This window comes from Oryza brachyantha, chromosome 4, assembly GCF_000231095.2.
Source record: "Oryza brachyantha chromosome 4, ObraRS2, whole genome shotgun sequence".
In the NCBI taxonomy this organism is placed as follows: Eukaryota; Viridiplantae; Streptophyta; class Magnoliopsida; order Poales; family Poaceae; genus Oryza; species Oryza brachyantha.
Genome location: NC_023166.2, coordinates 18,780,567 through 18,804,913, shown reverse-complemented (window position 1 = coordinate 18,804,913; position 24,347 = coordinate 18,780,567). Strand labels below are relative to the sequence as shown.

Here is a 24,347-nt window from a genome sequence, read left to right as displayed (position 1 = left end):
GCGTTCAGAAAATTGTGCTAGAGGGTTGCAGCATTGTTCAGTGTTTCAGAAACGGCATTCTAGTTGAAGAGAATCGACTGTATTTTCTCATTTTATGCCTGTAATTTGCAGGCAAGCACTGGCTCAAAATCGACGAACGTGTGCTGCTGCTCGACTGCTTGCGTCGTGCTGATGCCGACGGATCCCCTGAATTTTTTTTCAGAGGGTTACAGGCTCAGCGTGTTTCAGAGGGTGAAGGGCTCCCAGTAACAGCTACTGATTTCGACAGGTTGATCATCACCGCTGCTCCGCAATCTTTTCAACAGCGAAGACGAGAGTAATCAATCGATCGCGATGACTGTGCTCCTACTGGCCTTCCATGTCATCATTCTGTGGCTTATGAATTTTGTTGTACTGTTGTTGAACGTAAGATCATGGGAAACCAAGTCCAAAAACGAAAATTCTACTAGCCTGTTGTTCTCTGAATCTTGATATACGCTACTGTTCTTGGCATTGACATTCACTGCTCACTGATTCTGGAGTGACAGATGCCCTATTGGGTTCTTGTGGATGAGAAGAGAGATGAAGTGAAAAAAAATCCTGTGATCACAAATCATCAATTATATTCCAGCAAACCACTGTACTTTGATTTCGAAAAATGATCGTGTAATAATGATGCTTCAATCGCCTTACTAGATATTTCGTTTCAACATAAAAATTTATTGGTTCGGGTGTCAATCTTCATGAACATGGAGATGGAAGGGACAATAACAAACATGACAATTATACCAAATAATCTTATAGGAGTAACACATATTGACAAATGAGCCTTTGCCAATAATGTAGTTGCACCTACACATATAGGGGTGATTGTTTGATTTATTTTTCATGAAAAAACCCAACATATTTGCAAATAAAAAAATAATTTATGAATAAAATTTTTATATACATATTCTTAGCGATCTAAAAGCTAATGCTGGAAAATAAAATTCAATAAAAAAGCTTTAAAATCAACTTTAAATTTAAGGTTAAAAATTTAAATTTTAACTTATAAACATAAACGAATATAAAAAGATAGAGGTTATATATCAAACAACTCGACAAACTTCCAATATTAGCAACAATATTGGTTTCAATTTTTTTTCCTAACCCATGCAAGCACCATGGTGCTATACGGCGAGTACCAAGTTGCTGACTGGAGTACGGGCCAGCAGTAATTTAAGCAGTGCCCAAACTGCACAGGACGGCCTGTACAGGGACAGCCATGACCCCTTGCAGTTTATTGCCTAAAGGAAACGAAAGGAACTCTTTTCTGCCCTGTGCAATTGCCCTCTTCCACGGGGAATCCTCTCTACAATCTTCTATAGAAAAGCTGATGAAATTGACAGTTATCTTTAATCATCAATATATTATTTCTCTGCAGAAATGTATACAGGATCACATTTGTATAATTGTATTGGATGGAGTTGTTTTTTGCTGTGGGTGTTGCATAAAAAGAGAGATGGTGCATCAAATTTTGGGTGCTTTATGAATGATTTATGGCTTCTGTTCTCACTCTCAGAGTTGTGTTCGTGCAGTCTTATCTCTGAAGATTTGTGGTGTTCCTTTGTTTTCTCCAAGTATAGTCACTTGTCACCTTTAACACCTGAAGGTTAAAGCCAATACAAATCTTCCATGACTTTATCAGCTTTAGCGTTTGTTCAGCTGATTGGCTCAGTATATTTTCTGACCAAGTCCAACATAACCAGACATGAAACAATCCACGATATTTTCTCTCCCAGAAGAATATTCATCATTTTCCTGTAATAACAATTCATTCTTCATTTATTACTGGACAGTAAAACAAACTTCCCTAGGCATTAGTACTGATCACATTGACGTTGATTGTCACACTCTATTCTACTTATGCAGTTATGCTTATCAGACAAATTTAAATTTTCAACCTTAATTTTTAAAGTTGATTTTAAGATTTTTTCATCGTAATTTATTTTAAAACCTTGACTTTTAAATCGCTAAAAACACGTATATAAAAAATTACCCATAAATTATTTTTTGCAAATATACCGTTTGATTTTTTTACAATCACCCTGTGTCTCTCGTCAACTCACTTTCAACTCATTCATCCCTGCCTCCAAAAATTTCTCATTTCTATTTTCTATCCAAAATTATGAAGTAGCCGATCAGTTTCCACCAGAGAGAACCACCCATTTGCAAATTGCAAGACATACTTGCAACTCCAAGTTGACACGTTGACAATACCTGTCTATAAATACGAGCACCTGAGCTTCGATTTCCAGTAAGCTTAGCTAGCTTAGCACAGAGCTTCCATGGCCACAGATTCTTGAGCTGAAGTGTAAAACTTCCCATGCATTTCGCCGGTCGCTGTGCATAGCCCACGCTCGACGCCGACCGACCATGGCCATGGCGAAGGCGCAGCTCGTCGCCCGGTTCTCCGTCGAGGTGGCGCCGCCGCATCTGTCGTCGTCGATCATCGGGCGCCGGCGCCGCTGGTTCCCTGCAACGATGCTGGACACGATAGCGGAGGAGGAGCCGGAGGCGCCGGCTGCGGCGGCCATAGTCATGGAGCTGTCGACGAGGTACACGGTGTTGCGTGGCGTCATCGCTGCCGCAGTGGCGGCGCCGCCACCACCGCCGCCTACTCCTCCTCCTCGCAACAATGTGGTGATGGTCGGCAGCAGCTCCTTGGTCGTGGTGCGCGCCGAGACGACCAAGGAGAAGCGGCGCGTCGTCGTCGTCGGGAGCTCGGCCTCCGCTGCCGTCGTCCACGGCGAGAAGAAGCGGGTCCCCATCGACCAACCGGCGCCGGCGCCGGCGGCCAAAGCAGCAGCGTGCTCCAGCATCGGCGCGTAAACTCGATCGACACTCATGGTGATGCTCTCGTTGTGGTTTTAGTCGAAGAACGAATGCGTCATGCTAGTAATGCTCTCTGCCCATGACAGCTACATATGCAGCTAATAAAATGGTTCTTACTTAATACGGAGTACTACGTGTCTACTCGCGTGTATATTAACGTATGTGTATGTACCGTACGTGGTTAATTAGTAAAAATATAACGATTAACCCTACTTTCATACTTTGATATTGTGTTACGGCTACTGATGTACGCTGATACATGTAGGTAGTATTTCGAATGCAAGGCAGGGGAGCGTTTTGAACATGCACAACGCATGTATATGCTCCATCACAATGTAATGTAGTCATAATAATAAGCTACTTCACAAAGTACAATCACGCACACCTTATTATTCTCTTGCTACCATTATCATATCACTCATATTTTTTCGTCTATATTTATATGCTAAATTTTAAATTTTTCAACCTTAAATTTAAGTAAATTTTAAGATTTTTATCGAAATTTATTTTCAACGTTGACTTTTAGACCACTAAAATATCTATATAAAATTTTACTTTATAAATTATGTTTTATTTAAAAATATACCGTTTCACTTCTTCCACGACTCACGTCAAAACGATCATGAAACAAGATCGCGCCACGTCCACACCGCACCCAACATCCTAGCCGTCCACTCCCCTCTGCCCGCGGGCAACTCTACGGAGATCTCCACGTCAGATCAAGCCCCGAATAGACATGAGCGGTCAGGATTTCGCCTTTCTCGCCTCGCGGGCAGATCCACCCGCCACCGAGAAGAAAAAAAAAATCTCGTCGGCTCCACCCATGACACACCCACGGGCGCGCGCTCCACCGCAGCAGCACGCGAAACCCTCGCCGGCGATGGCCTCCGCCCGGCTCGCCGGCCGGGGCGGGGCTCACCACCACCAGTGGGGGGAGGCCCGCGCCCCGCTCGCGCCCGTGGCCCCCAGTTCTGACCCTGGCTTTGGCTACCCCCTCCAGCGGCGCGCCAACGGCTCGAGCTCGGCCACGAGGCCGCCGCTGGGGGCCTCCCCGGCGTCCGGCTATGTGGCGCTGCGGCCGGGCGAGATGGCCCACCGCGAGGCCCGCGCACTGCTGCGGGACCGCCTCGCCGGGGAGCTCGGCCAGGTCCGCGCCCTCATCGCCCGGATCGACACGTGGCAGCAGCAGGGTCAGCCGAAGCGGCGTGGGTCGCCGCCTCGCCGGGACTTCCCCCCGCCTCCGGCGAAGCTCGTGGCGGCGATGCGGAAGCGGTGCGACCAGATCCTGGCGAAGCTGCGGAAGGACAAGCGGAGCATCTGGTTCAACGCCCCCGTGGAAGTCGACCGCCTCGGGCTCCACGACTACCACACCGTCATCAAGTGCCCCATGGATCTCGGCACGGTCAAGGCGAAGCTCGCCGCCGGAAGGTACCCCTCGCACGACACCTTCGCCGACGACGTCCGGCTCACGTTCAACAACGCGCTGCGGTACAACCCTGCCGGCCACGAGGTCCACACCTTCGCCGGCGACCTCCTGGCTTCATTTGAGAAGATGTACAAAGCGTCAGTGTCTTGGTTCGAGCAGGAACTCAAGCTCCTTGAGCCACTGATGCCAGTGCCACCAGAATTGCCATCGGCAATAGCTCCGGCCCAGGTGAAACCAAAGGCAGGGAATGTGAAAATGCGGAAGCCAAAGGCAAGGGAGCCGAACAAGAGGGAGATGACCCTGGAGGAGAAGAACTTGTTGAGGCTTGGGTTGGAGAGCTTGCCGGAGGAGAAGATGCACAATGTGCTGCAGATTGTGCGGAAGAGGAATGGCAATCCAGAGCTGGTTGGTGGTGAGATCGAGCTGGATATTGATGAGATGGATGTTGAGACACAGTGGGAACTTGATCGATTTGTCAACAACTTTAAGAAGGCGCTCAACAAGAGTCGACGGGCTGCCATTGTGAATGGTGAAAATGCCGATGTCATTGATGCTTCCGTGGCTACCGATAGTGATGTGCTGGTGAATAGCAGTGCCCCTACGATGGTGGACAACGGTGATGTGGTCATGGAAATAGTAAGCAGCATGCTTTGTTCTTGGTTGGTGTTACCTGATGTGTGAAATAAGCTTCTGTAATGGTTAATTTGTTTTGTTGTTTACAGGAGAACAAGGATCATGAAAGGAGTACTACACTGGCTGAGCAGTTAGATGAGTATGTAGATATTGGGGATGAAATGCCAACAGCAACCTACCAATCAGTGGAGATTGAGAAGGATGCTGAGGTCGTGAGCAGTGGCTCCTCATCATCCAGTGGTATGATCGAATTTCCACTTTATGATTTTAACCTTCAACTTCTTGATGAATCGAAGTTTTTGCATTGTTTCTTATTTGACTTATGTTTCTGGTCAGATTCGGGGAGCTCAAAGGACAGTGTCTCAGAATCTGGCAATGCCCACTCCCTGATATAATGCAGTCGTTCTAACATTAGGATTCAAGTAGGTGGGTGATTAATTTCCATTTGTGTGATTGTTGTAGAGGCACCAAAAGTGTAGATGTTTTGTAAGTTGATTAGGAGGAGTGGGTATCTGCTTGGATTTAGTCAAGATAGTATGTAGTGGGTGAATTGGCTTTGTGGGTATTCTGATAGCGCAGGTTTTCTTTGTACATATAGTAAGTGATAAGTGGAGACCACGGTAGCAATTGGTAAACTTGTCATTCGTCAGGCTTTCTGATCTGAAGAAGTGGACATGGTTCATTTGGGTGTCTATCCTTCTCAATACAGTTGTTTTGTTACAACTGTCATATACCCTTAATACTCTTCTAATAATTTGATGTATTGTTGATCATGATTGTCACTGTGGAGATTGAAGTAGCAATATACTGATGTTGTAGTCATAATCTTTGTGGGAGGATATATACTTTTGTGGCCATGGCAACCTGTTTTGGTTATAATGTTTCACTGTTAATTAATGCATGGGAAAGTTTTGTATATATTCTGATATTGCAATACCTTAAACTGTTTTGTGATTATTAAATTGCTTGAGTATAGTAATTAGCTTAAGTTTGCTCGTTCAATAAGTTTACTTTTTGTCAATCTATAGTTAAATGCTTACATGATCGAAATGGTATACACATCCAATGTTGCTTTTTTAATTGTTTGAACCCTTTTATTTTTCAGTTCTTATGAAACTAACTCCTAAAACAACTTATTTTCAGATTTGAACATTTTGGCCATGTCTAAACAATGATGCCCACGCCATGAGGTGGCATAGTTTAAAATAAGTAGATGAGGTGGCCAAAAAATTCAAAATTGAAATAAGTAGATGGGTGGGGTTTAGTTTTAATTTTTTTTCTAAAAAATAAAAGGGTCAAATAATTAATTTTTTTCCAATGTTTACATGAGCGATGAATTTTGCACTTCACAAATTTGAACAGACTAGTTTGTCGTTGGTTTTCCCTAGTGATTCTTTCTGTTTTGCTTGGATTACTTATGCTGGTATTTATTTTATATATCTGAAGTGAATTCTTTGGTTAGCAGACTTCTGATATGGTTTTAGCAACCTGCAATGATGATAAGCTTGAAGATGTCAAGTTCACAAAATTTTTTGGCAGTGCGTATGTTCAGATATCCCATCAGCTATCGCACGCATGTGTTAACAATTCTGGAATGCACACAGGACAGGATACAACAAAGTGAAGTAAGTATTAACAATGTCTGAAGGCTGAAGGTGCAAGCACAACATGGAACACAATATGAATGCCAAAATAGCATGATATGCACAGTTCATTTAGTAATCACGAAAATGGAGAACAATTATGCTATTAGCAGATAGATCTATAGAACGGATACTACAAAACAGTGAAGCAGATTGATTTTGCCGGTAGACTGCTATCACTTAATATGACAGCAGTCATAGAATAGAATTACAGAGCAAAATACAAGACATAATCTGGCACAGGGAAACCAATCTCCGACATATTTTTATTTTAAAAAACGAAACCAATTTCTGATATAACTTCTGAGTAAAAGATCCACTCATTTGGCCATTTCTTTCTTTGGGTAAGGTGAAGGTCCTTGGTGAACCAATGCTAGCTCTGCGACAGTTGATCTCCATCCTACGGTACTTGCATTCTGTACTGGTTTCAAAGGTCATCCATCCCAATTGGGCAGGTGGGAAAAGGTGTGCTTAACAAGTCACCGAGTAATCACTTCACATAATTCCCATCGATTTTGACCTTCAGCTTACTTGCTAGCGTTCGGCAGTGGTCAGCTAGCTGCTTGCTACACCACCAGATATCCAGTTCTTCCAACGAAGGTGGGAGGCCCTTCTCCGGCAGCCTCACGATGCTTCTGCAAGACCGGATCTGCAACCTCTTGAGGGAGGGAAGGGTGTGGAGCCCCATAGGAAGATCTATGAGATTGTAGCAGCGGTCAAATAGGAGCTCTTGCAGGGACGTGAGGAGCTGAAGCGCTCTATCTTGCCCATCCGTTAGTCTTTCCACTTTCGCTTTTGCACCAGGAAAGCCCTAGGCGTTGGAGGGAGGTGAGGTGCTTGCAGAACGACGTGGTAAGAACAGAGGGGTCATCGATCTCTAACCTTTCCAGTCCAGGGCATGGCTCATATCCCTGGCTCGACAAACTCTCCAAACCTGCAGGCAAGCAAGGGCATCCACACACTTTCAACTGCCTGATGCTGCGATGGGTTTGCAAGCCTCCTATTGTGGCGAGCGATTGACAATATGTAACCGTCAACTCTTCGAGTGCCGTGCATGATTCCAACGCTAGATATTTCAAACTTGAAGTGTTTGATGCTTCTAATCTTTTTAGGCAAGTGAGATTGCTTGGGAAGCAGGGCTGCGGAGTTTCTTTTGAATACTTGTTGATGTAAAGTTCCTCAAGTGATTGCGAAAGGATACACCTTCCATCTTCTCCACGACCACCAAGGAATCTCTGTGTATGCAGCACCTTGAGGTTTTTGAGTGATTGCAAACCTTCCAGAAAATTAAGCAACTCACAATTTTGAATCATCAACTCTTGGAGCACTGTGCAGGAATGCAGCTGCAAAGATGTTAATCTTGGGCTTTTGAATAGTCTGAGTTTTTTCAGGCTCGTGAGGTTGTCTGGAAAGCAAGGCTGTAGAGTTTCTTGAGAGTATTCGATGATGCAAAGTTCCTCAAGTGATTGCGGAAGGATACACCTTCCATCTTCTCCATGACCACTGAGGCATCTGTGTGCATGCAACACCTTGAGGTTTTTGAGTGATTGCAAGCCTTCCAGAGAATTAAGCGACTCACAATTTTTAATTATCAACTCTTGGAGCGCTGTGCAGGAATGCAGCTGCAGAGATGTTAAACTTGGGTTTCTGGATATTTCTAGTTTTTTCAGTCGGGTGAGGTTCCCTAGAAAGCAGGGCTGCAACGCTTTTAGGGGATCGACTTCTCTAATTTGAAGTTCTCCAAGTGAAAGTGGGAGGAGACATCTTCCGTTTGATTGGTCATCATTTCTGTCGATATGCGCCAAGGATGAGAGCAGCCTGGGGCATCCCTGAAGGTGTAGCTCCTCAAGGGAGGTAAATCCAGCGAAACCTTGGTTGCTCCGGTAAAATGTCAAAGTAAAGCAACATATAATAGATAACTTCTTCAGAGATGACATAAGATTTAACGAAACGCACAGAAGTTCGTCTCGACCTGGATATCCTAACGACGGATCCTCCAGAGATGACATAAGACTTGGTTGACTGTTTTCTTCCTCTCCTACCGATAGCCCTGTTATCTGGTTGCAGTAATCTAAAATTAATTCCTTGAGAGCCACATGTTGCAGCATGAGAGATAGCCACTTCCCCGTTATTCCGCAATCCTCAATATGGAGATGTTCATGAGATGGGAGGGCACCGCGATTTGCTCCTGACATATTTTCACGGGTTAGCTCTGATGGGACATTTGAAGAGAGAAGGTCTGGGCAATGGTGTATTTCTAAACTCTTCAAACAGACGAGCTGCCTTAAACCCTTGAGTGAAATAGTCATAAGATTTTGACAACCTGATATTACCAATGTAGTTAGGAAGCTCAGGTTATGGAACGACAGAACTTCTTCATCCAATGTAATGAGCTGATCAGAATCCTCATCGAAAATATCCTTACCAGGAACCCCAATTGTTAACTTATTTCTCAATGACCCCTCCACCGTTGGAAGTGTTGAAACATTACGGATCGATAATTTAGAAATTTTAGATGAAGGTGGAAGAGGATTGTGCACACACAAAAGAGGACAATCATAGATGCAAGCTTGCTAAGATGGGACAACCATGAGGTCGGCTCAATTTCAAATTGCTGGCAGTTCTCAAACAACGGAAATACCTTCAGTGCAGGGCAGCCCATAATTTTCAGAACCTTTAAATTGTCGTTCAAGTTCCTGACGGACGTGCAGGAGCATGTGTTTAAGCTTGGCAATTTAATTAACACAAGCTCCTCTAGTGAAGGAATTGAGACTTCTTTTGCATTCCTCATTTTAATCAACACAAGCTTTGTAAGCATTGATAGCCTTTCTAAAGAAAGTCTTTGCCATTCTCCACAACTTTCTAGATGAAGTGTTTGCAGACAAGCAAGTGAAGATGCAAGCCAAGTTGGGGAGGTAGATCCATTATACTGAAATATCCATAGATGCTTGAGGTTGCGATGTGGTTCAAGACCTTTGAGAACCTCACTCGCAGAGTATTCCTTGGTGCATATAGAACACCATGGGTGCATCTAGTTGCTAACACGCCTACCTCCTCCTCCTTGGACGTGCTGATGGAGCCTGTAGTAGTCGAGATCGTCGACCACGTCGTCGGCGTCGTAGAGCAGCTCCCTCAGGCGGCCGAGCGATCGGGCCAGCGACCTGTTCCCGACCGCCCTCCCCTTCACGTCAGCCACCACCGCGTCGACCCTCTCGACCTCTGATCTGAGCTTCTTCGTGTCACCGGCGAGCCCGACCTGGCGAATCCAGGCGTCAAGCTTGTCGGTGTCCAGGTTCTCGAGGATGGTCTCGCCCAGCCACCTGATCCCTCCCTCCAGCAAACCGACTTCCACCTCCTCCATCAGATCCGGCGGAAGGAGCAGAAGCGGTGCTCGAGGGTTTGGAGACCGGAACAAGGTCAATGGAGGAAGCAGAGATGCAGAGAGACGGGATTGGAAGAGCACTCGCTGTGGCAGGGTTTTGGCCCTTCTTTAGCAGAGGAGCTCCGGTTTTACGCTTTGCCTGTTTAATTAAGGCCTTGTTTAGTTTGTAAAAAGACACTACAAAAACATCAAATCAAGTTTTTGAAACCGCGAGATAAATCTTTTGAGTCTAATTAATTCGTCATTAGTACATGTTGGTTACTGTAACACTTATATCTAATCACGTTCTAATTAGGCTTAAAAGATTCGTCTCACGATTTTCCGCATAACTATATAATTATTTTGAATGTCACGTGTATTTAATATTTTATTTAGCTGTCCAAAGATTCGATACGATGTTTTTCGACTAAACGGGCCTAAAAAGAAATCCATTCTATACCATTGACTTTAGCTAATTTCAGTGATTTACCATCGACTTCGTTCAGCCTCGTAACATATCATGTTGACTTGTTCTTAATTTGTACTATCTCCGATAAAAAAAATTTATAATTTATGGCAAGATTTAGTTAAACTTATAAAATTTTGACATCGACGTAAAACTTTTTATTAAAATAAAATTATAATACCAAATAATTTTATGATATTATGACAGTAACTTTACAAATATATATATATCATTTGTTTTGTATTGAAATTAAGCATTTAAAAATAATTACTTGTCAAAATTTCAGAAGTACGATCAAATCTTATCCTAGATGATAAATATTTTTGACCAGAGTCATCGAATTAATCTGGTTAGTACGATACATCTTTTTTTTCTAATGATTGAAATACTCTTGGGTCAAAAGAAACCAAAATTTAGACAATAATCGCAAATATCAAATGGTAAGTTTTCGGCCAAAGTTTAGATGTTTTACAATATGAAGGTTTAAACCTTTTGCCAAATTTAAGAAGTTTTTGTCCCAAGGATATTTTGTTCTTAGAGCAAATATATACACTACTAACATAGGCTAATTAAACAGTGTTGGTACTCGTTTCGTAATATAAGATTGTTTAGTCTAATATATATATTCATATGCATACTAGTAATAAATTTTATACATGTATAATTTTACGCTAGGAAGTCGTATAATATGGAACGGGATTAGAAGTTAAGCAAAAGTCTATAGATTATAGGTAAATCATCTAAGTAAGACAAAAGCCAATCGTATACCGCAGATTCTTTCTTTGATTAATCTAGACCGGAGAAAGCCACACACCCGCCGAACAAAACCGAACCCGAGCGCTGCCACTGTGCTGTGATGCGGTTCTAAAGCAGTGCGAGGCGACGAATCGTCGCGGAGTCGAGATTGAGCAGCGATCGATAGAGGCGCGCGCAAGTGGAGCGCGGTACGATGAGCACGCACTACAGCAACAGTCTCACCCGGGAGGGGAAAACCCAAACACGATCCGCCACGCAGCTCGGTTTCCTAACTCTTGTGGGTGGGATCCGTTGTGACACATATGGACTATCTGTATCCATCGTGAAACATCTGCTCCAACGCGCCCGTGGAAGTCGGCCGCCTCGGCCTCATTATTTTTTGAACTTTTAATTCCAACCTAAATCTTCAAGCTTTGAATTATTTCGAAATTGTCAACCCTAAATTAAAATCTTCAGGTAGAATTTAAATCTTTCAACTCAATTTACTTATTATTTTATAATTCCCATAGAAATGCTGGTTGAGAAGGAGGCTGTAGCCTGTGGGGTTTATTTTTTTTCTCGGACGCGCAAAATATTTGCACGTCAATATATTAGAAGAAAAGAGTTTTGGTACACGACGCCTAGAAGCCTGACAGGCTTAAGGCACAGACCCGAGAGATGAAAACAGAGCGACCAAAAACTAGACGCGTGAAAAAAAAAAAAAACAAAGCACAACACCAGGAGAAGGGAGGGGGATAAGACCGCTCTACACTCCTAACAGATCTCCGAAGATAGCGACACCGGCGACCAACCACAACTGGCCTTTCGAAACTACTAGTTCCTTCACCGCAAGGACAGGAGACAACACCGAGTCGAAAATCTCGTGGGGTTTATATACCACCAGCCGAACCCGAAGCTAAAATCCGAACCGAACCGATCTGCCACCTTGCTTTGATTAGGGAATTTGTTAAGGGCAGGGACTGAGGGACAGGGAAGGTGGGTGTCAGTCTGTCAGATAGTATATAGTCAAGCAGACGACGGCTTGCTGTCCAGGAGCCAAACCGAACCGAACCCGGGTGGTGTAGCATCGGTTTTCCGACGGGCTTGTTGCGTGGCGCGAGGAACTCTCAAGTCTCAAGTCTGAAGTGGACAATATCCTTTAACCCTCTGTCACTTTGGAACGTCGTCTGTCAGCGACGGCCTGGTGCATGAGTGCATCTTGTCATTTGTCAAGCGATAACAGATCAGAAGCGACAGGGACATGCTCACCCTGAAACAGAACCAGGCCAGCCCTGAAACCGGATGAGATCGGGTTGGGGAAACAAATATTTTGGTTTGGAGTGAACATGTTTGGTTGTTCTGGCTTTGCTTTCTGAACCTCAAGCTTTTGTTTTGCAGCACCCTTATCGTAATGTAATTTGTTAATCCAAATGTTCAATTTCTTTTCAGAGTTCTCGGAGCTCGGAACAGTGGCAAATCGAACCAAGTTTACTCGGTGCTGCTGCAGTCGAGGGTCTAGATGGATACCAAAGTGACAAACGGAGTCAAGTAAACAGGAGAAGCGACGATAACCTGATGTGCATATAGGAGTGGAAATGGCCCAAATTTTTTTAGCCAACTAAATTTAAGGACTGGGTTTAAAAAATATGTACTGAAATTTTATATATTCTTGAACTAAAAATATATAAGAATTGAGTTGAATCGTGAAATGAGATGAATTACTACTGTGCTAAAATATATACAAATTACGATTTTTGAGCTAAGATGTATGTAAATTACTTTTAGATTTGATTAAATTACATCTTAGATACTAACCAATAAAGTAATTATCACAACATTATGAAAGTAAATTGAAACAAAATGAACGTAAGTTGTCATGACACTAAAAACAAATCTACTGTGGTGTAAAAAATGCGAGTCTATCTAAACTTTAAATTTAATCAATATATATTATAGAACTAACCAATAAAGTAATTATTGGTAACAATATAAATGTCTAATAAGTAATGTAATAAAATAAAAAAAATAATTTATATATCTGATAAAATAAATTTACACATATAATGAAAGTAATATATATATATATAGTCTAGCTACGGGGAGTTGCAACTCACGGGTTGCTCCGTGAGTCGGGATCCAAAAACATATGAAATCACCTCTAAATTTCGATTTATATGGCTCACTAGATTCTTTGTATCAAAATCTTGTAGCATGCAAAAAAATCATTTTTGGAGATTTTTAAATATTTATTTGAGATTTTTAAAAGTGATTGTACTATATTAATAAAATAATCAATGTGTTATGTATCACTTTTAAAAATCTTAAACAAATACTAAAAAATCTCCGAAAATGAAGTTTTTTTTTGTGTGCTACAAGATTTTGATAAAAATCGAAATTTAGAGTTGATTTAATATGTTTTTGGACACCGACTCACAGAGTAGTCCGTGAGTTGCAACTCACCGTTACTATATATATATATATATATATATATTTCTTTATCAAATGTAGGCCGCACTCGTTGGTGTTGGGGTAAGTTAACTTACCTCGGCACGAAAAACGTAGTAATAGATTAGTACATATTAATTAATTAATTATTATTAAAAAAATATAAAATAGATTAATATGATTTTTTAAAACAACTTTCCTATAGAAAATTTTTGCAAAAGATAACCGTTTAGTAGTTCGGGAAGCGTGCGCATGAAAAACGAGTAGGTAAGTTATATTACCTAAGGGGGCGAACGTGGCCTAAATCATGTAAGATCTTGTTAAAGATTTAATTGCACGAAATGGTATAATTGGATCTTGTTATCAATATAAACGGGTGAAACCCAAACATGAAACCGAACCCGATCTATCAAACTATTGCATCTCTGAATCAATGGCCTGGGATCTGCACCGGAACCGAAACCGCACCCGAGCAAGGCTGCCGCGGTGTCCAAACTCGCGCGACCGCCGAGAGCAAGCAAAGTGAGCAGTGCCGCCCCGCTCACGTGGAACATATACAAAATTATAAACCACCCGAACGAGGACGACCACGCATATAGGTTTCCACTTTCCCGACGTATTTGCGGGTGGAATCCTTTGCACAAGTTGGATTGGATTCGCTGGCCCACAGAACGACGACCATGAACCGAATACTAACGATAAGTTGATAACAATTAGGCCCCGTTAGGCCCCGTTCGCAAGCGACCAAGCTAGCCAGCTTAGTCAGCGCAAAAGTAAAACGGAGAAAGCCATTAGCACTTGATTAATTGAGCATTAGTTTTTGTAAATTTGAAAAATGGGTTAATCTGATTTTTTAAACAACTTTCATATAAAACATTTAGCAGTTTGGAAAGCGTGCGCACCAAAAACTAAAAAAATTTACCCCTTAGTCACTTGCGAACGGGGCCTTAGTACAGCCTTTCTCTGAGCATGACAATTAGCACTTTCCTGTCTCAAAGCACGCAAAACGCCCGAGTGATAGCGACATGCCCAAAGCATCTGTAATTCTTTCTGCGCCAGTGTGCTGAACCCAAACCAAACCCGAAGCCGGAACCGAGTCGTTTCACTGCAAGCACGAGACGCACAAAGGGTAACCAACCACAGCTGGAGGAATGGGCCCACAATGAAGACATGGAGGGACATTTTGAGCAGATGTTTGCTTTCCGCTGAGTTAAACTACTAACGAAAAAGACAAGAAATCCACGCATTTCACAACCCGAACCCAGAACCGAACAGCTCGGTTATTTTCCGGTCACTGATACTGCCACGGCTAGTGATATCTAAACGCGAGGATCCTGTTGTACTTGCCGAATGGAATTTTGGCCATAAATCAGCAGTCATTTGAGTTCGAGTTTCTTCCACCTAAAATTTGGCGTTTTTTCTTCTTGTGAGCAAGAACCTCAGATCTTTTAGTTCATTAGTATGATTTTTCAAAGTTTCGAGTTATTTCCCAATCAATAGATTAATTAGATGCATTGAACTTAGAATTTTTGCTATACTTGTATGGATGCTCGTTTGGGCTTGGACTCGCTCTGCTTTCTGAACTTGAAATTGCCAAGAGGATGTTTTTGCTTGTCAGATTCTTCTACAATTTAGCCTAATGCAGTTTTGTTGATACACATGTCCATGTAATTTTTCCACAGAACTGCTTGCATGCTATCTGATAACCCGAAGCCTGCAGGCCAGAAAGTGGTTGCTCACTTGATTTTTCAGATGAATAGCTGGTTTAGTTTTTTAAAAAAGAGAAGCTGGTAACTCTGTTTCAGCCATTATCTCGACAGGGAGGAGCAAAATGTTGGTGAAAACAGATGTAAACAAAGGGAACATATACCAACTGATTACTGAAATACCATAAACAAAGCAGGATCAAACATGATGCTCACACAGAACTGGGTTCTGGTGTGAACACGCAGAGGAACAAGAGATCAGTACATACTCATACAACAGAGGAATCAGAGATTATGTAAACAACAGAGGGTGCAGCTATTTCATGAAGACGAAGCCTCCAAGCGCAGCCACCAAGACGAGAGGCAGGATGGACACCCACAGGATCGTCTTCCCGACGGCACGCCGCTGGACCAGGTCGCCGGAAACCCACAGTCCGGCCCACGCCTCCGCGAACCCGAAGACGGCGACGCCTCCGAGAATGCCGTAGTAGAGGCAGAAGAGCGCCTTGCCGTGGTGCTCAAACAAACCACCGGGCGGTTTGAAGAAGGCGAGGAAGATCGCCGCCGCGGCCTCGACGACGCCGCACGAGACCAGCGCCGCCGGGAGCTTCTCCGCGTTGCAGCATGCCTCGGAGACCAAGGCCAAGATCTTGATGATGGCGGCCATGAGCTCCATCTCCAGCGTCGCTGCAGGCCTCGGAGGTCCAAGCTCCAACTCGTCAATTGCAATGGAGGTTCAGGGTGAGCTTCGAGAATGGGTGAGCACGGAGTGTTCATGCGGGCGTGTATTTATAAGGAGGAGGAGCAAACCGAACCCGAGTAGCTGCCGCGAAGTGAACTGGCATAGCAACGACCGCAAAGTCAAGGACCCAGACCGAAACCGAAACCGAGCAGCTCGCGGTTCTCTCTCCCACTCCAGTCTCCCGCTCTAGTCTCCAGGTGATAGGAAGGGCTCGTCGTCACATGGACGCGTGTGCAGCTGGAAAAGACAACAATAAACAACAGAGTTGTTAGTGGAGCTAAGGCCTTGTTTTTTTTTTTCAAAACATCACGTCGAATTTTTAAACACCTAAATAAAACATTAAATATAGATAAATTAAAAAAACTAATTGCATAGTTATGGAAGAAATCTTGAGATGAATCTTTTAAACCTAATTAATCTATGATTAGCAATAAGTGCTACAGTAACCAACATATGCTAATGACGGATTAATTAGGCTCAAAAGATTCGTCTCGCGGTTTTCAGGCTAGCCGTGAAATTTGTTTTTTTATTCGTGTCCAAAAACCCCTTCCAATATTCGGTTAAATATTTGACGTGATACTTATTCTAAAAGTTTTCTCAATCTAAACTTCCCATAAGTAGTAGTACTCACTTTGATTAAACATGTCAGGGTCCCTAACTTGCTACTGGAAAACCGAACCCGGAACCGAGCACTCTTCGGTTTCCTAACGTGGCTGAACGCTGGATGTGAGCTGGAGTGCTGGTCCAGCGCCGTCGCACGTCCTTTTCAGACAAGTTTCAATTCCTGGCTAGGCCAGTCCAGTATTCCAAATGGTTCGCGCATCCTTTCGTGCTAAAGAGGCCAGTCCAGTACTCACTTTGATTGGCGCACGCGGGCCTGCTTGCTTCAGCTGATTTAAGCCTTCGTCGTCTCGACCCGAATCCGAATTTCGAACCCTGGCAGCTCGGTTTTCTCTGAACCGATAGCGACGCACACACGGGCACCATAGCATTATAATCACCATCATTAGTTTAATGATTTTAATTATAAAATAATTAGCAGGTGGCCGGCTCGCACGTATTGCGTGACTAGTATCGTTATAAATTGTATCTATATATATATGTGGTATCATATCTTGATAATAATAATTTTTTATTTGTTAATTTAAATTTATTTATTTTTAAAATTATATTTTTACATGGAACCTTATTTACCTGTATTGGTACATAAACACTTTTCTGCATGATTTCAAATTTTAGATACTTCTAAATTATATTTATATGTTGACTCTTTTTCTTAATTTTAATTGTTTTAATCGAAATTTTAGATGTTTTCAAATTGTATTTATATATGGACTCTATTCTCAATCTCAATTATTTTAAAAATTTTAATCAAAGATTTGGATTTTCCTAATCTGTATTTACACATGATATATTTTTTATTATTTTTATTTATTTTAATTCCAAATTTGCATTTCTAATAGATTCTTTTTAACCGGAATTTTAAGTGTTTTCAAATTATATTTATAGATGTACCTTTTCCTCATATAAATTATTTTAAAAAAAATTTAATCCTTGATTTGCAAGGGACAGGAAAAACCCGAAATTCACAAAACCGATCCGAATGCACGTTACCTGCTGCTGCAAAGTCAAGCGTCGCAGTATCAGACAGCAACCTGGTTGGCGCCAGGGACGTGTCCGCGCGCTACAGCGAAACGGATTAACCGAAACCGAACCCGGGCATCTGTATGCAGTTCTCCTGTGTAAAGCAACGCAAGCTCTAAACGGAACCCGAAACCGAAATTGGGTGGCTGGGTTTCCTTGCAAACAATTAGATAGGCGAAAAAGATTTAGACGACCCGTCAAGAAAGAAATGCTAATACAAAATAGGGTTCCTCTCACTGTAGTTTTATCTGCTAATTGACTACTCGAACCCAGAGTACTTGTCATCAAAAGTTTGGGCCGACTGCGGTGGACGTACAGGGATGATTATTGTTTGGTTTATTCGGGTAACAATTTAAACGATATATTTACAAATGAAAACTATTTTGAGGATAAAAAATTTATATACGAGTTCTTAACTATCTGACAGATAAGCCTAAAAAATAAACTTTAATAAAAAAACCTTAAAATATATTTAAAATTTGATTTATAAATATAAGAAAAACAAAAGGACAGGGTTGATATAGTTTTGACGTGCCAAAATCAGAGAAGCTCCGTGCCTTGGTTTAACAGTTGCCTGGTTGTGTAACATAGAAGGATCACCCGACGCACAAAACCGAACCCGAGCACTGGTACTGTGTTGCTGTTCTGAAGCAGTGCAGGCCAGGCGATGCAGAATCGTGTCGCTGCAATCCACGACGACCTGCCCATGCGCTTCCCTCAACCGAGCCGAACTGAATTAACTTGCGAGATCACGTTTCGGGTTTCCGCGGCATCCGAATGAATTAATCACTCCCCTCGCCGCCGAGAGCGAGGACACCTGAACCGAACCTCGCTTGGTGCCAATTACCACTTTCTTCTCAGCAATCTCAGGTTGTTTCAAAGATGGACAATTTATCTGAGTGACAGAGACATGACCAGAGCGTTTGTACATTGTACGCCTGCCATAATATTGAACTGAAACCGAAACCAAGTCGCCAGGTTTCTCTACGAGCAAGGAAGACGGGCAAAGGGGATCCACAATCAGAAGATGGCAGCCCACCGAGATGAAATAAACAAACAAATAGAAGATATATGTTTTTTTGCTGAACTAGCGTAGCAGTCCAGACATATTAGGTTTGGCCATTATCGTTATAAATAATATGTGTCTAGTGATTAAATGTTTGAAAATTTTAATTCTATCAATCAACTCCGGTTACTATTGTTGGATGATAATATGAAGTCGTGTACGCAAGTCAAAAGGTACATATACATCTTCTCTCATGCATTGTGCACGTATTTGACAAAAAAACAAAAAAAATCAAATATTTGGTCAATAGCAAAAGTAAAATAATATCTATACAAAAGTTTTTATCTTGATATTGAGTACTTTTAAATTTTTAATTTCACTTCCAGATTTTTTTTTCTAAATTGTATCATGGAACCTCGTTATACCTTTCTTTATTTTTTTAATTGCCAGTTATTATTTGTACTTGTATTCTAATTTGTATTGGTTCACACTCTTTTCCGCATAATATTTATCTTTAATATAAATTTTAGATACTTCTAAATTGTTTTTTTGCGTCGATTTTTTATCTTAATTTTACTATTTTTAATCAGAATTTTAGATATTTCCAAATTGCACTTATAGATGGATTGTTCGCTCAATATTACCTTTTTAAAATTTTTAATCCGGATTTTGGATTTTTCTAAACTGTATTTAAGCATGGACTCTTTTTGTTTTACTTTTAGTTATTTTTATTTTTAAAATTATATTTTTAATCGGATTCTATTTTTTATTAATGTGAGGTTTTCTAGCCTGTAAGAACGAACCTAGTGTCCCTCTTTCTGTTGCTTTATATATATAATATTAGATATTAACTATACTAATGATGAGCTGATGAAGAAATCTGGCACAAACTCGGACCCCCGAAAATCTTATGATAACTAATGCAGTTTTTCTTATGACTTGTTTTTTTTATTTTTCCAGACAACTGCTTTCGAGGCACCTGAGACCTGGAAAGTTTTATTTCTACATTAGCCTGTGAAACTTACCCCAGCCTGCAACTTTGCAAGCACCTGTTCGCTTTCAATGGAGGCTAGTTGCTCTGCTTCGACCATGATTTTCATGTTTTTTTTTTTTTGCACTTTCCAAAAAAAACCCAGGTTTTTTTTGCATAATGATTGCTCTTATGATTTCAGCATGGGTAAGCAAACATTGGCTGGAATAGTATTAAAAGATGTAGATCAGTCAAACATCTGGAACTAAACGAATGCAAGAAAAATACAGTAAATCACAAGAAAAATAATATATTTTTACATCAAACCTCGTAAAAAAGCTACAATTACAAAAGTTACATCCCAAAATAACTAAAATATAAAAAAACACACTGGCCTAAAAATTACAAAGCAGAAATTAGATGGATGAAACATGATAATCATGAAATCATCCACCTACTTCTCGCAGAACAACCATAAGCTTTGGAACAAAGAGTAACAGGAGATCAATTGACGCATACCAGTACCTCAGAGCAAACAGAGGAAGCAACTATTTCATGAAGACGAAGCCTCCGAGAGCAGCCACCAGGACGAGAGGCAAGATGGACATCCACAGGACCGTCTTGCCGACGGCACGCCGGCCGTTGAGGTCTCCAGTGATCCAGAAGCCAACCGAGGCCTCCACGAAGCCGAAGACGCCCACACCTCCGGTAATGCCGTAGTACACGTAGTAGGGCGCCTTGCCATTGTGCTCAAATATGCCTCCAGGCGCCCTGAACGCCACGAGAAAGACCACCGCGGCGGCCTCGACGACGCCGCACGAGATCAGCGCCACGGGCGGCTTCTCCGCGTTGCGGCATGCTTCGGGGACCAAGGGCAAGATGTTGATGAGGACGGCCATGAACTCCATCTCCAGTGTATGCGAATAGCTTTGCTGTCTCGGATCGAGAGAAATGGCGGTGTATTTATAAGGGAGGGAAGTTGCAAGAAAACCCGAACAATATCGAACCGAATGCACGTTGCTGCTGCTCGAGACCCATCAAAATGGAGATAAAGAATATGAAAGTCAAGCGTCGGAGTAGCGAGGAGAGACAGTGACCACCATCCGCCACGGCCGTGTCCGCGCGAAACGGATTAACCGAAAACGAACCCGGGCGATGGCGTATCGGGTTTGGCCATCACGCTCACATGCACGCCAGTGGACGACAACATATTGGCCGTAACTTGAAGTAATCTGAACATTTGAACACAGTACCTCTTTGGAACCGAATCCGGACCCGAAATGCTCGGTTTCTCAGACGTGATGTCGTTAACTCTTCTATCTTTTTTGGATAAAAATTCCGCTTCCAGGGTCAGCCTACCAACCCGTGGGTCAAATGGCATTGTGCCGTAGCACGCAATGGCCAAGAGGCCGCATCCGAACCCGAGCTATTCGCGGTTTTCTCTCAACTTTCACCGCCGAAGAAACACACGGCCTAACCACAAGAGGCTGCTAAAAGTGTCAGCTCGGATTCAGCTGTAGAAAGTGGGTACAGTTGCGCTCATCCTAATTTGATCATGCTTCAACGTGATCATCTAATACTATTTTTGCTGTGTGTTGGGATGATTTGCTCTGAATTATGTGTATGTGTGAGCGATGAATTCGTAAGTTGTATATGGACACACCGGCTTTTTTACTAGTATCTTAATGTACGGAAAATTTTAGAGTAATATTCTGATATCTTAAGGTAGATACTAAATTTTTGGTTTTTTTACCGAGATTTGCTTCAGTCCAATAAAAATACCTCGAGGTACTGGTACATCACAATACTAAATGTTTTCCACCATTGGATTTAGCTAAACAAGATGTACATTGTTAGATCCAACGATCATAAACGATTTGGTACCACGAGATACCGATACCTGAGGTACTTTTCATTGGACTGAAGCAAATATCTTTTTACCAGCATTGAAAAGTACTTTGAGGTATCTAAAATATTTTAGTATAAAGTTTTGGTACTTTAAGATATATTATACCTTAGAATACTAAATTTTTACACTGTAAAATATGGTATCTCCCTTTAATTAAAGCATAGTAAAAAGACTAAATTTTTATATTGAAACAGTGGTAATTTGATATACTTTTCTAAGGACGATAAAAAAAACTCTAAACACGTGGTCTGATGTCCACTTTATAGTGAGAAAGATATGTGTTTACGGCACACACCCAATTATATTGGTAGAGTGATTGTTTGGCTTTTCTAGAGAAAAAATAAATAGTATATTTGTAAATAAAAAATAATTTATAAATAAAATTTTTATATACATGTTCTTGGTGATCTAAAAGTCAATAGTAAAAAATAAACTATGGTGAAATAAATTCCTAAACCCAACTCTAAATTTAATGTTGAAAATTTAACTTTTGTTTATAAACGTGGTAAAAAAAGAAAAGAAAAGAGTGAAAAACGCCATTTCCAGCACCAATGAGTAAAGCGCAGGAAGACGACGACATGCATCTCAAATTGTACATACAGGCTATTCCTCCTGCGCGTTGTACATCTATTATACTAATAGAAAAAAGCCACACGTTCACTCTTATGGTTAAAAAATTTCACGTTAATCGAAGAAAAATAAGAGAAAAAGAAAAGATACTTTTTGAAACGGCTAAGGAGTTTTATAAGAGAAAGAAAAAAAAAAGGAAAGAACTGTTTTTTGAATCGGACAATGGGAGGGCTTGAGGGAAGGTGGAATACCATGCTACGCGGCGACCTTTTTTTCCTTGAAACGGACAGTGAGTTTTATAAGAGAAAAAAAAAGAAAAGAATTGTTTTTTCTGGTGCACAGACACGTGGACGGCCACGCGTTGGAGGGTGCCCCAAAATAAATTCAATTTTCAGATTTTGAATACAATGACTCTCCATTTATTTAAATTTTTATAATTAATATTTTTATTGTTATTAGATAATAAAACATAAAATTACTATATGCGTACTAATTTTTTTAATAAAATTTTTAAATAAGATGGACGATCAAACGAACATAGAAACCAAACAAATAAATTTTTTAAACAGATGGAGTGTATCTTATCCCTACTCTAATAGAGTAATTAATATTGCTGGTAAGTTATCGGACGGACTATTGAGATTAGCCGGTCATTTAGTTCTCATTTTTTTAAAAAAAAATATCATATCGAATCTTTGGACAAAGTTGTCTCTCACATGCTAGAAATTCTGAGATTAACCGAAGAAAAAAAGATTGACCGCTAGATCTTATTATAATTAGATTTTAATGACCTAGATTAACACGGAGGAATTCCCTACTCATGACGATACGCGCATTTATCCGAGTATGGATAGATCTTACCAGCGCAGGACTGGCCCACACCAAGCAACGACATGTTATTTGGGGAAAAAAAAAGATTATTGGATCATCGCTGGCAGGGAAAAAAAAAAGAAGAAAATCGTTGATCGTTGCCAATCACATACAACTAGAAAAATTAAAAACAATTAGAAATAAAATTTTGAAAAAAATAAAGAAAAGTAAAAGATAGTGCAGATAGAAATAATTTAAAAACATCTAAAAATTAGATTAAAAATAAGTATGGTTAAAGAAAGAATCCATGTGGAAATATAATTTAGAAGTGTCTAAATTTTAATTAAAAAACAAATAGTAAGAGCTTATCAAGGAGTATAATTAGAAATATTTTAAATTTGAATTAAAAATAAATAATATAAAGAGGAAATTTCATGTGGACATATAATTTATAAGTATCTTAGATTCAGGTTAGAAATAATTAATGAGAAAAGAGTTTACTATAAATATTTCAAATCTAGATAAAAAGTAGGTAATATTGAGAGAAGAGTAAATATTTTAATTATATTAATTGAGGACTCTTATAGGAACCACATACTAATCCTACAAAATAAAATTGGTAGAAATTCTCACGCCAAGAGAAAATTGTTAGAATTAGCGTCTTACTCAAAGAAAAATAAAATAACTAGATCCTCTTATCCACGTAAAAAAGTATAACTAACTAATTAGATTGGATCTTCAAACCTATACCACTGCAATAACAGAATTACTAGCTAAAGTCCAAACTGTGAGAAACAATAATGAAATTATATATATATATATATATATATATATATATATATATATATATATATATATATATATATATATATATATATATATATATATACACACACACATGTATGTTAGCATCGCTATATTTACTGTGCTTACGAAAAAAATCGGTCGGACTATCCCTATCCTAAATCCGAGATCCACCACTAAAAGCATTCATCGTATTTGTTTTATACGCTATGTTACTGTATAACATATTTTTTCACAATAAAATATAAAAGAATTATTGTATTATGTGAAAGAATTTTATGGCGACGCTAGCCGCGTAATCTTTATACTAGTTGAGATAGTGATGGCTGATGATGCATCGCAACGCGGACGAGGCAGGAGAGAAGATGTGACTGCACTGGACCTCCTTTCCGTCGTGGACTACGAGCCCAAACTAAAATCTTGATCTATTTCAATTAAAAATGGGCCTTCTCAGATCCTCGTAGTAGGACTAGTGTGGGCCTTTTTCAGCCTGGTTGGGCCTCATCTCCCGCATCGTCATAGCCCAGCGGAAGAGGACACCGGGACGGCTGGACCTCCCCTCCCCCGCTTCCGGCGGAGCTCCAGGCGGCGATGCGGAAGCGGAGCCACCGGGATCCTGCCGAA

At 41.0% G+C, this 24,347-nt stretch overlaps 4 protein-coding genes and 1 pseudogene across 4 annotated transcripts; 2 read left to right on the top strand and 3 right to left on the bottom strand.

Moving 5' to 3' along the window:
• Positions 1-2,292: 2,292 nt before the first annotated feature.
• LOC102710296 lies at positions 2,293-3,071 on the top strand. Its single transcript, XM_040523667.1, has one exon. The coding sequence runs from the start codon at positions 2,395-2,397 to the stop codon at positions 2,848-2,850; it is 456 nt and encodes a 151-aa protein (XP_040379601.1). The 5' UTR covers positions 2,293-2,394; the 3' UTR covers positions 2,851-3,071.
• A 566-nt stretch (positions 3,072-3,637) lies between these two features.
• LOC102710015 (transcription factor GTE2-like) lies at positions 3,638-5,674 on the top strand. The gene is made up of 3 exons (XM_006652783.2): positions 3,638-4,915; positions 5,002-5,152; positions 5,249-5,674. The coding sequence occupies exons 1-3, from the start codon at positions 3,677-3,679 to the stop codon at positions 5,305-5,307; spliced, it is 1,449 nt and encodes a 482-aa protein (XP_006652846.2). The 5' UTR covers positions 3,638-3,676; the 3' UTR covers positions 5,308-5,674.
• An 886-nt stretch (positions 5,675-6,560) lies between these two features.
• Positions 6,561-9,916, bottom strand: LOC102709734 (annotated as a pseudogene).
• Positions 9,917-15,412: 5,496 nt separating this feature from the next.
• LOC102709457 lies at positions 15,413-16,013 on the bottom strand. Its single transcript, XM_006652782.2, has one exon. It carries the CDS (start codon positions 15,942-15,944, stop codon positions 15,585-15,587), a length of 360 nt encoding a protein of 119 aa, XP_006652845.1. The 5' UTR covers positions 15,945-16,013; the 3' UTR covers positions 15,413-15,584.
• A 4,165-nt stretch (positions 16,014-20,178) lies between these two features.
• On the bottom strand, positions 20,179-20,538 carry LOC102709170. The gene has a single exon (XM_006652781.1). The coding sequence runs from the start codon at positions 20,536-20,538 to the stop codon at positions 20,179-20,181; it is 360 nt and encodes a 119-aa protein (XP_006652844.1).
• Positions 20,539-24,347: the final 3,809 nt, after the last annotated feature.